Source organism: Corapipo altera, unplaced genomic scaffold (assembly GCF_003945725.1).
Source record: "Corapipo altera isolate COAL_440 unplaced genomic scaffold, ASM394572v1 2c, whole genome shotgun sequence".
In the NCBI taxonomy this organism is placed as follows: Eukaryota; Metazoa; Chordata; class Aves; order Passeriformes; family Pipridae; genus Corapipo; species Corapipo altera.
Genome location: NW_020884923.1, coordinates 6,751,182 through 6,765,089, shown reverse-complemented (window position 1 = coordinate 6,765,089; position 13,908 = coordinate 6,751,182). Strand labels below are relative to the sequence as shown.

Below are 13,908 nucleotides of genomic sequence, written 5' to 3'. Positions count from 1 at the left end.
TATTAAGATGAAATTTTGTGTTATGTGAACTTCCGTTGGGGATCTCTAATACATTTGCTGTTTTCTGGAACCATAGTTTTCCTGAAAAATCAAACTTGTAAGGTGGTCTTGGAATATTTAGGTCCTGCATGTGAAAACTGTGTTCCAACCAGAAGGTTTGTGTAAGCAGCTTTTTCCAACTTGTTTTAATTTTCCAATAATTTTGTCCAACATAATTTCCAGCTGCCGTGTGTCTTCAGTCGTCTTGGACATTAGTATTTCAGAAAAACCAGGGGAAACCTGCTGTTCTGTAAGCCACTTGAAAATTGCAGGTGATACAAAGTATATAAGAATAAAGCTCTATAGAGTGCCAGAGTAGTTTTAACTGCGAGTTGCAGGTTCTGCTGTTATTTCAATCTTCCTTGCACTTTTCAACTATTGATTGAAACTGGTGTGCGGCTGGATAGAAAACTTCCTGCAGTTCTGTGCAGTGGACATATTTTACTGTATCTGTAGAGCAAATTTAGGCCCTAATTAGGAAGAGCAGAGATAGTTCCATGCAATAAACTTCTTGTAAATAACTTCTTGCTTTACCCATTTAGCAGAACGATCGTGATCCTCGCTTGAGAGAGAGAGCAGTTGCCAGAAATTCTCTACTAGACCAATGTAGTAAAATCCTTCCTACAGTTCAAAGGAAGCTGGCTGTAGAGAGAACCAAGCCTTACCGTGTGCCTTCATCGGTCTTAAGAGAAGGTAACTTTTAGAGGGGGGAATTATTGACAACCAGCCATCACCTTGATTACACAAGGCTGGTATTTTTTCCCTCTTGCTTTACAGTCCCAAGGCCAAAGGCATTATCAGCAGTAACACGACAGGCTAATGCAGGAAATGTGCACACACGAGCAGCTTTCATCGGTAAAGTATTGTCCAAATTTAGAGAAGTATGGTTGGGAAATGAGCAGAAAACAAGTATCTCACAATATTACAGGTAAGCAGCCTTTTCACAAAGTTTAGTCTTGAGCTACATTTTTGGGGGAAGAGAGAATGAAAGAGAGAAATTTGAATTATGTTAGGGTTTTGGTGTGAAGGTACATGTGAATAAAGCTTTGTTTCACTTCTTTTGCACATACAATATATAACATTTATGAATCAATCAGAACTAATATTTAGAGAAACTGTTTTGGTATGACAATCTTACTTATGCAAATACATGTATTTACACTATGGTAAATGTGCTTACAGAGTTTAAGATAGCTGAGACTAAAACCCTGACTACCATCAAGCTGTTGGTGTATAGACTTTGACACCCCAAAAGTGTCTGTCACTTGTTTGTGACCCTGATACATCACCCCAGCAGTGAGGCTTCATCTGCATTTGTTGATTATTGAATGTTTTTGTTCTGTATCATCTCAGATTGACATAGCATTTTTTTCATTTATTTATTTACATTCATAGTTTAAGTTGTGTGTCCTAACAGATTGCTGGATTTGGTGGTTCGTCCTGTTCCTTCCTGTTCTGTGGCACAGGATGAAAGCTGGCAGACACCGTGCAGAGCTTCTACTTCTTTTGTGGTATCCAGCCCACTGAAATCAAAGACACATCGCTCTATCTCACAAAAGAATTCTCCAGGAGCATCAAAGCTGAATTTACTGGAGACTCCTCCTGTGGCTAAGGTTTGTATTTTAAAAAGCTGCTATCAACCAAACCAAACCAAAAACATACTGGAAACAGTAAGTTGGGAACAGTCTTGAAAAAGGAAGTTTAGTTCTCAGTTAACATCAGTTTGTCCAATAGCTTTGAGAAATACACTTATTTTTATTGCATAGGACAAGGTAAATTAAACTTGGACTTTTCAATCTACAGTTAGCTATTTAAAAGATGCAATTTGTAGCTTAACTCTCTTAGTATTTAAGTGCTCAGTAGCTCTGTGTAGTTTGACATGCATTTCTAGAAGCCACATATGCATGCTTCAGATTCTTAATACAGTTACGTTATTGACAACTAAGCAATATCAGCCAAGTGTCTGTCAAATTCAGTGATCACTTTTTGCAGTAATTTTAGTTATCAGTTGTTTGTGTTAAGCTGCATTTCTATTCAGTGCCATCAAATTGATACCATGCAAGGCAATAAAACCTGACTTAATCTTTTTGCATTTGCCTACCTGAACAAAAGCCTTGTGACCTTTCTCCTGTTACAAAATATCACCCATATCCTTGAACTAGCTTCTTCCTCCTCCTTTTAAACCCTTTCAATACTGTAAAACATTTCTGAGCCAACTTGAGAAGGCCTGAACACTTCTACATGAAGATGTGTAGGTATTTTTATAGCAGTCACTTCCTTTCATGTTGTGCACAGCTGAATTAGTGAAGAAATAAGCTGCGGCCGCTGCTTTGCTGAGTTGCCGTGCTGGACACAGCAACTGGAAATGCTCCCTGTGGAATAACATGTTGTGTGCCTTTTGGAAGAGCAGTGTAGAAATTGCAAAAATTACTGGGATAGGAGATAGCACTGCAGACAAGAAGATGCCATATTCTTGTTTCTTCAGGAAATTAATTTGAAAAATACCCTTCTTGTTGTCACGACCAAAACTTTAAACTCTGGGGACATAATTGTGTTTTACCCTGCCAGACACAGAGTGGGTCACTCTGTGTGGGTATGGAGTAGTGCAGAAGGCACTGCAATGTGATGATCAGTGCCAGTTGCCTACACACCTTGTCTTGTAAAACTGCCCACTGTCCATGAGCGGTGGCACATTGTTAGTCCTGAACGGAAATACCAGAAAGGGAGCCTGGGAATTGCATACACTGACTGCTCTGATCTCTGTCCCTTAAATGAATGAATTTTCATCTCTAGTAGAGAGTACATTGTATGTTTCTAACTTTCAATGTGGCAGTGATCTGAAAGAAAAAGCAGCTTTTCAACATCTTCAGTTTCATCAGTGTGAAGTTTGTTTGGTAAGGAATAAAGTATTAACAGGCATTTTTTAACTTTAGGTTATTGAAGACAGTGCAGTGAAGGCATAAAAGCTTAAGAAGCAGCACCTAAACCACCATTATATGGTGAACTACATCCATAAGGCAATCTTCAATACAGCTATGATACTATAAAGCATCAGTTTTTATGTGGTTTGCCTGATAATAAAAATGGTGAATGTGATGCAGCTGAGATAGAGACCTTAATATATCTCAGACTAATTTTCGGAGGTTTTACAAGATAAAAAAAAAAAGCACCTCTGCAGAGAAAAATAATTTAATGTATTTATCACTCACAAAAATCAAGAAGGCTACCTTTCAATATTTCTGTAACTCAAGGCTTCCATTCCCTACCAATCCATACCCAGAGAGCAGGATAACCCGATATGACACTGTCATAGTTATGCTAGCAGCAAAAAGCAGACTCATCAGTTACAGTATCAAGTAGTATGAAATAGGCCAGTGCACCTAGAACCTGGATTGCATCAGGTCAAACAGCTTCCAAAATGATCAACAGAACAAGCCTCCATCATTACAATGTGCAAAAGCACAATACAGTTTATTACTACTTACCTAACTATAGAAATCCTAACACACAGATCTGCACTAAGAACAGTTATTAAATAAAGATTCATTGAAAATTACATTAAAGACATGCCAAACACAAGGAGTAACTACTGGTTCCATCTGCTAAGGCACTTGTATTCCCAGGCCTGCCTGCTTTACATAGTTGCAGAAGGGGTGAAGTGAGGCGGCTATGGTTACTTGTGAAGCAGACACTAGAACTGGTCCACTAAGTAGGAACCTGAAAAACTTAAGATGAACGACATTAAAATTCTAGAACTAGTACCCAAGAAGTTACCAATTTAATATGTCTGTGAATTAAAACTTAATACCCACCCTTTAGAGATTTTCTCACTATAGCAAATAGTATTATACATTTAACTCAAATTTTCTTCTGTTTCTGCTGCAAACAATTGCACAGTGAAACTATTTTATGATTAGGCTTTTGCAGCCAAATGAGTTTTATTGGAGTTAGACCCAGTAAAGGTGTTAATTCATAGTTATGTTTTGTCTTCAGACTTCAGGCTTGCTAATAACAGAGAACTCAACACCACATCTGTTGAGGCGATCAATCAGTTTTGTTTTGGAGAAGGCAGCTCCCGGAGAATATACACCACCCCTGTTAGTGAAAAGAGAAAAACATTACTGGTACAGTGATTGAGGGACACCTTTTTGTGAAGTTAAAAATGTGCTTCCATGATTAAGAAAGAAAAAGCCACTTTGTCCCAGAACAGAGTAGATAAGAAATTTGGCAAGATGGTTATAATTATAGATTCATTTCTGCATCCAGCAAACCCAACAGAAACCATTCCATTAACTGAACATATAGACACTGATGCAAAAGCCTGACTAAAAGCCTATGACTACATCCTTTCAAACTGAAAGACTGGGAAAGACCAAGTGGCTTTAAATCAGCCTGTGGTGAAGCATCTCCCTTGCACAGCCAGTTGGGTGAGGTAACACAGAAATCCACGGGGTTGATACGCATATTTTCAAACAGAAATATTTGCACACAGTAGCTTTAAGGAAGAGCAAGCTACTGAGAATGGGAAAGTACTTACCGTTTAGGTAGAGAAGGTGCATCTTCCAGAAGAGATACAGCTGCTTGAACCATTGCTATAGGTGTAGCAACATATCCAGGCTCTGGCAAACAAAACAAAACAAAAACCCCAAATGACATACAGTGTGTTGAAATGTAGAATGTAATTTTGTTCTTCCCTACGGCATTCAGAAGAATAATCTCTTTGGCAATGAAACGGCCTTCCCCATCTAAGAACAGCGTTTTTTATCTAGTAATCAGCCCAAGTAGCTGGTGAAGTCCTTAAGATCTAATCCAGACAAATACTGCTTCACATATAGGTCTATAACCACACCACAATCATTGAGTGTCTACATCATGGTGAGAGAGGGCTCTCCGATACAACAAGAACTTACTCCATTCTGTGCCTAAATTCAGACCTTTGTTGTGAGATGCCTGAATTCAGCTACATCTCTAGTTATTTAAAGAAGCTATGCTACATTAACTCCTTTCTGAATGTAGATTCTTGCTCTCTCCAAACCATGTAGGGTGTCGTCTCCCCTCAAGGAATGACCTAAAGAGAAGTATGCTATAACTAGAAATTATACCACACCAGACTTGGTTAAGTTCACTCCCAGAGAACTGGAAAAAAAACAAGTAGTAAGTCCAGGCTATAACAACTGAAAACTATCCTTACAGCCCTCTCCCTTCAACGGCTCTACTCGGCAAACATGAGAATTGGAACAGGGAAAGTCAGAGAAAGATAATGACAAGAACGCAAATGAACTGGCCATTTCAAAAACCAAGTCACAATGAATTCTAGTATCTAGTAATACACTGTAAAACCTGTGACTTTGTTCATGTTGCAAGTCCTTCTCAAGGGTGAAAGAGACAGCAGTGGAATCATAAACCTATTTTGGAGCAGGCAAAAGCAGTTAGCTGCTACTAACATACATACCTGGTCCTTTCACTTCAGTGCAGATCTTCACATTTGGTTTGCCACTCTGGGGATCTTGCCCCTCACTGTAACCCTCACCAAAAAAAGTCATTGTAAAAGAGGTTCCATCCATCTATAGTGAACAAGACAAGCATAGTCACCAAGACAGTAACTCACCGATATCAGGCAAACACAAGTAGTAAATATAAGTATCCAAATTCTATATACAGAATTCTGCCAAATACTATAATCCATTTAAACATGAGAGCACTTATTTTGAGTTATTGCTTAAAAGGTATAATCTCATGGCAATTTTTAATTGCTTCCACTTTGTTGGAACTGTTCTTCTTCTGAAGTCTGTATTCTCTCAGTGCTTTCAGTCCTAGGTTTTTGCTAATCGGTCTCCCTCAGTCATCACCTTTGATAGAGTGCTCTGAGCCACCCATGTAAATACATCAGGCCCAGCAATATTATCCATTTATTCCTCATAGGAGTTACACATACTCTGATGTCTAATAACAGAAGGCATGATTATGTAAATATTCTATAACTATCTCAACAGGCACACAAAATGTGCATTTGGGCCTAGAGGGGAAGCCGTATGAGGAGCAGATGAAGTCACTTGGTCTGTTCAGCCTGGGGAAGAAAAGACTGAGGGGAGACCTCATTGCTGTCTTCAGCCTTCTCATGCAGGGAAGCAGAGGGGCAGACACTGATCTCTCCTCTGTGATGACCAGGACCCAAGGAAATGGCCTGAAGTTGCATCAAGGGAGGTTTAGGTTGGAAAAAGATTCTTCACCTAGGTGACTGAGCACTGGAACAGGCTCCCCAGGGAAGTGGTCACAGCACCAAGCCTGACAGAGTTCAAGAAGAGTTTGGACAATGCTCTCAGGCACATGGTGTGACTCTTGGGGCTGTCCTGTGCAGGGCCTGTGTTGGACTTTGATGATCCTAGTGGGTCCCTTCCAACTCAGAATATTCTTTGATTCATTTAGAAATTATTTCTCTGAGACTAAGCAGTTGATTCTAATTTACTATTCCACTATTACCATAACAAATGTACTGAACAACTGTGATGGAAAACAGTCAGTTACCTGTTTCTGGGTTGGTCCTTTCTTTGTGAAACGTCCAGCAGAGAAAAATTCTGGGTACTACATGATGAGAGGGGAGGGGGGGGAAAAGACAAAAAAAAGACCAACAGTAAACTAGAGAGAAAAAAAAAATCTCCAAACACTAAGTTATTTTGTGTTTTGAAAACTTACTTTTGTCAGAAGTTTTCTTCCAAAGTTAAACTTCACCAGAAGAAGAAATAACATGCCAGCAAACATCAGCTTGATAACAGAGCCAAGACCACCTACATTCACATAAGCACCATACTGGACCTGAAGCAAAAACATATTTTCACTGATAAGATTTACATTAAATTTTTTGCATTAAAATGCATTAAATTTCAATTTTTAAAAAATTAATCTACCTCAAATTAAGATGCAGTTGTTTCATAGAACAGATAGCAGTTTATAATAGGGCCTTAAACAAGTGTCTTAGTTCTAAGCAACTCTCTGAAGAATGCTTCACTTTGTCATTCATTCTGAGAAGATAATATAACTACAGAGTGGTGAGGGAGCAGGCATGGTAAATAAGAACGGACAATTTTACAGAAAGATATGTTTTTGGTATCTGATTTCAGCCTTCTTTCCTAGATCCTCCTTTCCTTCTCTTTATCCTTTTCTGTAAGATAAACTGAAATAGCAATGGCAAGCCTTTCTCATTAGTAGCTTCCAAGGATATTTTTAAAGCACTGTCTCACTCTCATCTCTTAACTGATGCGTGTGATTCTGCACAGCAGTTATACAGACTATTGGTGCTGGTGTTCTCTCAGGAAACCATGAAACACAAACATTAAACATCTTTTCCACCACCATCACTTCACACTGCCTTTACTCTGCACACTGGAGACCCAAGCATCAAAGTCTTAAAATATAAATGAGCAGCAGCATATGAATTCTTTACCAGAGAATTTACTACACTATACGCTGACCTAGCTACAGCTACGCAGACTAAAATTATGATCCTTTTAGAAGCTCTACTGGTACAACAAGAAAAGCCTCGGCACAGAAACAGAAATTAATGCATTTAATGCAACTTTTCAAATGTGACTGTGACTCATGGTTTCCATTCCCTACAAATACATATCCAGAAATCAGAGAGCAGGGCAACCTTACAAGACACTTTCATAAGTATCATGCTGGCAGCCAAAGGCAGGCTCATCAGCCCCAGTATAAAGCATGGAACAGGCCAGTGCACCCAGAAGACATAGTACACAAATAACAGTAACTTACAGGTGTTTCCTGCAACTCTGTGTGCAAATAACGCTGAGTCCGTTTCACAACAGAACCATCAGATCCCATGAATGGAATAGAGTATTCTTTGAATTCCTGATTGTAAAACAAAAATCCTCTGCAAATGGAAAAAAAATAAAGTCATTAAAAAATGTTCCAATGTTTGTGCAAACTGAAAGAAACCGATCACACTGGCCTTACCATTATCAGCTTTCTCTCAAGCATTTTTATGACATTGTCTCTTTTCAGTGAAAGCAAACAATGCCAAATTTATCCCTGGCTCACTCAAAATTCCATGCACTGTAGCAAGGATGAATTTGATAATCAATATAATAGTCTTCTCCTTTTTTTTTCCCATTCTACTAATCACTTCTGAAATCAAAAGTTTGCCACGTCACTAAAAGTCTTTGAAACCTAGTACATGCTGAGACATGTTCTCTCTTCATTAAGGTATGAACAAATCAGTAAAGCTGAACTTATCTTCAATACTACTAGATGTGTTCATATTATACTGAAGTCCTAAATGCATCCTTTCAGTATTTAATACTATGTTAGCAATCTGTATCATAAATACTGGAACTGTTAGAAGACAGCATGTTTCACATCTTACACTTATACCTTTTTTTAAGCTTTGCACCAACTACTGGAACAGGGGCATATCCTATCTTTTTTCGAAGCTTCCTCAGGTTGTCTTCATCCGCAAGGCCATAGACAGCTGACTTCCAGGTCCCATCGTGTACACAAACACCCTGGCGACACACCCAAAACAGTAATTAGTTCAGTATTTAAAGGTTTCATGTATTATTTTAACAATGATACTAGAACTATTACACATATTACAATTATTACATATATGTGTTGTGATTACATGCATTATAGTGGAGTGGGATGACCTTGGCTGGATGCCAGGTGCTCACCAAGACACTTTGCCACTCTCTTCCTAGCTAAGGAGAAAATAAGACGGAAAAATCCCTTGTGTGTGAAGACAAGGCAACTTAATAAAGCAAAAGCTGTGCATGAAAGCAAAGGAAAACAAAAGACTTCTTCTCTACTTTCCATCAGCCACTTCCCGGGAGGCAGAGCTTCAGTATGCAGAGTGCTTGCTCCGCAACACAGGTGTCATAGTAACAAACGCCTCCCACCCTTCCTCCTTTAGCTTTTATTGCTGAACAAACTTGCATGACGTGGAATACCCCTTTAGTCAGATGTCCTGACTATGCCCCCTCCCAGGATCTTGCCCACCCCAGACTACTGGATGAGGGGGAGAATGTTGCAGAGACAGCCCTAGCACTGTGGGAGCAGTGCTCAGCAGTAGCCAAAACACTGGTGTGTTATCAACACCTCCGCAGCTACCACACGAAGCACAGCACAGTGATGGCTTCTATGGGGAAATGAACTCAGCCACACCCAATGCAACCTCCATCCCTCATTCCATATGACCCACAACATGCTCAGGCCCCACATACTTGATACGTATCTGTATCTCTTCTAACCATCCCACTGTAGTTAATTCCCATTATCAATATCTCTTCTTACCAACACTTAGAAGTTACACCACACATAGGTAAACTATCTTTCTACCCAACATACAGATTTAAACATACTCATTCACTACTATTCCCTGTTCATTAATAGATGGATATTATTCTCCCATTCCAAGGGCTTCCTCCACTCCTCCAGATGTTTATAAGAACAGACTGTGACTTAGGCCCTATCTAATAAGATAGGTGATTAGGCCAGAAATAGCATGTTTGGTTGCTGGGCACCAAGACTGGCTTGGATCATCATTGCATTGTTTTAACAATTACATTAGAATTATTACATATATTTCACATTATTACAATTACTACCTACCTGTATCATGATTACATGCATTAAGTATATTGAAACAACTTGCCCCCCAACAAACAAAAAACCCAAAGACAAACACCAGGATTACTGGCAACACACTATGGATCTTGTTATAGGTTTACTTGTGTAAGAATCCTTCCCACATCTCTGCAAAACCAAAATAATTCTTGAAACAGCTTAACACAACAAACTCTAGGTAGACACCCTCTGAAAACAGACCTTACAAAATGATGTTTGCTTGGGAAACTTTAATTAGCACCTAAAGAATAAAGTTCTTTGACTCAAATAACTGCCAGCTTGCTCTTTGGACTGTACTAATTTAGCAACAGTTATTCTGATGGACTACTCTGATGTTATCACAAAAACCTCTTAGTTCCAAGAAGGCAGAAACCAACTAACCTCAGGCCCAGATTTTACCGACAGGAAACTTTCAACAGCAGTTAAGGTACCTGTCAAAAGAGAGGAGAAGATATTACTTGGCACATTCAGTCATTAGTTTGCAAGACCACACTACACTCTGGTAGACTCAAATAGCAGGCCACTGACATTATCAGCTGAAAAGGCAGAGTTACATCTTTATCTCAAAGCCAAAAAATATAAGATGCACAGCTATTTGAGAAAGTAAGTATTAAATTTCTGGTGTAAAGTACTTCAATAACGGTCAGTAATACTACCTGCACTCATTAAATTTTTTTCATTTGTCTTACCTAGTTAATGGGATAATGTAAAAAATTCATTGGGGTAAAAAAAGGAAGGAATATTTAGAGCCACATTTCATTTTCCTCCAAGTTTCAAAATAAAGGATGATGTTGGCTGCGAAAGCAAAGATGGACTAAAAATTTGGTACACCTGAACTACAAAAAACCCCCCACCAAAATAAAACAACCCATAACCCCCCCAAAAAACAAGTAGCCTAAACTAAAACAAAATATCCTAAAACATTCATTTTAGCATAGCTTGTGTTTTGCAAAGAATGCTTAGTTGTGATGAGCAGCAGAGCAAAACAGTGCCTCCAAATTCTGTTTTGTTTCGCTTTGCTCAGTTCCTTATGAGACTGTAAAATTACTTGTATGGGTAAATTTCCATATAACAAGCAACTGGATAAACAGGTGGTAATGCCATAAGGTCAAAATAAGAAAATATAAAAGACATCTTTATTCAAAACAGGTTTCAAACATGAAATTACAACCTCACGAGTAACTAGATACTCATTTCCATGCCTTGCTTCTCCCTCCAGTCAGATCCCACTTGACGCTTCTTCAACTGAAAGTTCACAATACACTTCAATACAAACCAACCCCATTTAACAGTCTTTTTCATAGTCCATAAAAGCAAAACATTTGGATACTCCTATTGGCCCTCCCAACTGAAAGTCAGACCTGAGGAACAGAGTATCCTCATTTGAAACCAGGATCAAGTATTATTTACAGAGAATTAAATCCTTTCATATCTTTTCTCAAATATATTTGCCCTCTTTCAGCTGCTATTAAAGCAAAAGGCACTGCATGGCACTGTCTTACTACTTACACGACAGCTTCTAAGAGCTTGCAGCTGAAAAAGAAAACTCAGGAAACCTGATTACCTACCAGTCTGTGGACCCTTTCCCACAGCTGTCCCCCCCTGCACTGTCTTTTCCCTACAAGATCCTCTGCACAAGTGGCCGTGCGCTGAGGCTTGCCTAGAGAAGTCCACACACTGGCTGAACAGCTCATAGCTGAAGGTTCTGTCCTCTCAGTGAGCAACACGACCTTGAATCCCTACTCTACTAATCTTCTCCAATATGGGAATACGACTTACTTTGAAATTTCTCTCTACTACATTTGGTTGAAACTGGTCACCTGGTAAAGGCAGGCAAAAAGAGTCACTGAAAGAGTTTCCACAGAAGCACTGCTGCTTTAGGAAACCAGATGAAAGCATAATCAGCATTTCCTTTTCACCATAAGGACGTATTTATTCAAGTCACCTTTCAACTTGTCTCTGGTGTACAGTACTCCCATATCAGCTGGTATGGAGTCAAAGCCACAGCTTCCAACGACATATACCCCCTTTTTCGCAGCTCTTTCGTTGTATTTCAGGTACATTCCCTCCAGGAACTAAAACACAGTCAGAACAAGTATTTTAAGCAGAAATCCATTCTTGGCCATATGCAATATTAGCCATCAGTGCTTTACTGTCACATTATAGCACCCTACATGCTTTAAACCACCTACATGCACCTTTAAGACAGATATATATATAAGTCCTGGTCAAGTATCAAAGTTTCACAGCAGTGCAAAGAAACGTATAGAATTCCTATGCAGAATCACAACTGAGGCTTGAAATAGAATTCAGCAACTTGGGCTTTCCAGAGAGAACCTAAAAGGCTCTAGTCTTACAAGCAAGGAAACTATACAACCAACACACATTAGTGTACCTTAAAAGACTTACTGCATCTTTTACAGTAATTGTAGATGAGGAGGCAGAATTTGTGTTCATGTTCAGAAACATTAGCAGAAACATGAAGCACACTAAATAAACACTCCTTTCGTAGATCCTTCATGTAAGGTAGTGGTTTTTACTGTCACATACCTGGGGCTCTCCACTGATGTCAATGCAGCTTGCACCATTTTCAACACAAGCTTCTACCACAGGCTCTCCAAAGAATCTATACTATAGAAGGAAAAAACACCACACATAACAAAAGAAAACCCACACACCAGAAATTACCCAACATGCTTTATCTAATGCACACCTCTACAATAAAAGTAAATTTGGTGCCTATTGATTTTGCTAAGTGGGGCTAAAAATGTAATAGCACTTTTATTTCTTGGGGGTGTGGAGAGAAGGAACAGCCTAACAAACTCCATCACTGATAATGGAGTTTGCTGCACAGGCTACTACACCTGATTTCCCTCATAAAATCAGATCACCAAGACCAATTGAATACTGCTGCTAGTCTCACTCTATGCCATTGCAGTGGGACACCCTACGGCCACTGCAGTAGGCGGCTGTCCTTCGGGTTCGGGTTCAAGGAGCCGCGTAGCCCGCGGGCGGCCCCCGCGCCCCGAGGAGGGGCGGGGAACGCGGCCGCCCGAGCCCCGGCGCGGCCCCGCCCGCACCCCGCACTCACCGGGCCCACGCAGTTCAGCACCACCCGGGTCTGCTTCGCCATGGCGGCCAGCGAGACCGCGTCGCCCACATCGCACAGCAGCACGTCGACCTCTGCCCCGAGCGTCGCCTTCCCTGCGCACCGGAGACCGCGGTCACCCTCACCGCCCTCCCCGGGGCGAGCCCCACCTCCGCGCCCCAGCGCCGGGGCTCGCCCCGCAGCCCTTCCCCGCACACCCGCCCGCGGGCGGCTCCGGGCCCGACCCGCTGCCCCCCTGCCCCGGCGCTGCGCCCCCGGCCCGGCCGCGGCCCGTACCCAGTCGCTCGGCCGCACGCTCCAGCACCGCCCGCAGCTTCTCGCGGCTCCGCCCGGCCACGGCCCAGCGCAGGGGGCCGCGGCACAGCGGACCCTCGCCGGCGGCCGCCGCCGCCGCCGCCCGCGCCACCTCCTCCACCACGAACTGTCCGGTGAAGCCCGAGGCGCCGAACACCACCATGTCGTAGAGCCGCTCGGCCGCCTTCGTGCCGCTGCCGGCCGCCATGGCGAGAGCAGCCGCCGCACTATGGGCAGCGCCGGGATGGCCGCGATCACAGCGCTCACAGCACAGCACCTCCCCGCCCCGCCCGCCCCCGCGGGCTCAGCCCCGCCCCGCCCGCGCTCTCGGCCCGGCCGGGGGAGAAAGCACCTTCGGTCGCGTTGCGGCAGCTGGGGCAGAGGCGGTGGTGCTGCCTGTCGGGGGAGGTGACATACCATAAGCGAACAGAAGTGTGTCAGGGTACGGCCGAGAGGGCTTGGAGCCCGGTGTTGTAAGCAACAACATTTGCTGGGAGAAGCCACCGTGGAATCAGAGAATGGTTCAGGTTGGAAGGGACCTAGAGGATCATCTAGTTCCAAGCCTTCTGCCGTGGGCAGGGGCACCTTCAACTAGACCAGGTTGCTCAGAGCCCCATCCAACTTGGCCTTGAACACCTTCAGGGATGGGGCATCCACAGCTTCTCTGGGCAACCTGTTCCAGTGTCTCACCACCCTCACAGTAAAGAATTTTTTCCTAAAATCTAATCTAAGCCTACCATCTTTCATTTACCCTTGTCCTGTCACTACATGCTCTTGTAAATAGTCTTGCCCCATCTTTCCTTTAAGTTCCCTTCAAGTACTGGAAG

At 41.9% G+C, this 13,908-nt stretch overlaps 1 protein-coding gene and 1 long non-coding RNA gene across 2 annotated transcripts; one reads left to right on the top strand and one right to left on the bottom strand.

Moving 5' to 3' along the window:
• The first annotated feature begins 546 nt into the window (after nt 1–546).
• LOC113953787 lies at nt 547–3,135 on the top strand. The gene is made up of 4 exons (XR_003530019.1): nt 547–732; nt 817–967; nt 1,457–1,652; nt 2,973–3,135. It is a non-coding gene; the product is annotated as an uncharacterized LOC113953787 (long non-coding RNA).
• A 77-nt stretch (nt 3,136–3,212) lies between these two features.
• SCCPDH (saccharopine dehydrogenase (putative)) lies at nt 3,213–13,356 on the bottom strand. The gene is made up of 12 exons (XM_027657355.1): nt 13,064–13,356; nt 12,770–12,882; nt 12,229–12,309; nt 11,624–11,753; nt 10,060–10,109; nt 8,428–8,558; nt 7,810–7,927; nt 6,733–6,852; nt 6,565–6,621; nt 5,492–5,603; nt 4,577–4,658; nt 3,213–4,134 (listed from the first exon to the last, which is right to left on the bottom strand). Exons 1-12 carry the CDS (start codon nt 13,287–13,289, stop codon nt 4,029–4,031), a joined length of 1,326 nt encoding a protein of 441 aa, XP_027513156.1. The 5' UTR covers nt 13,290–13,356; the 3' UTR covers nt 3,213–4,028.
• Between the last annotated feature and the right edge of the window lie 552 nt (nt 13,357–13,908).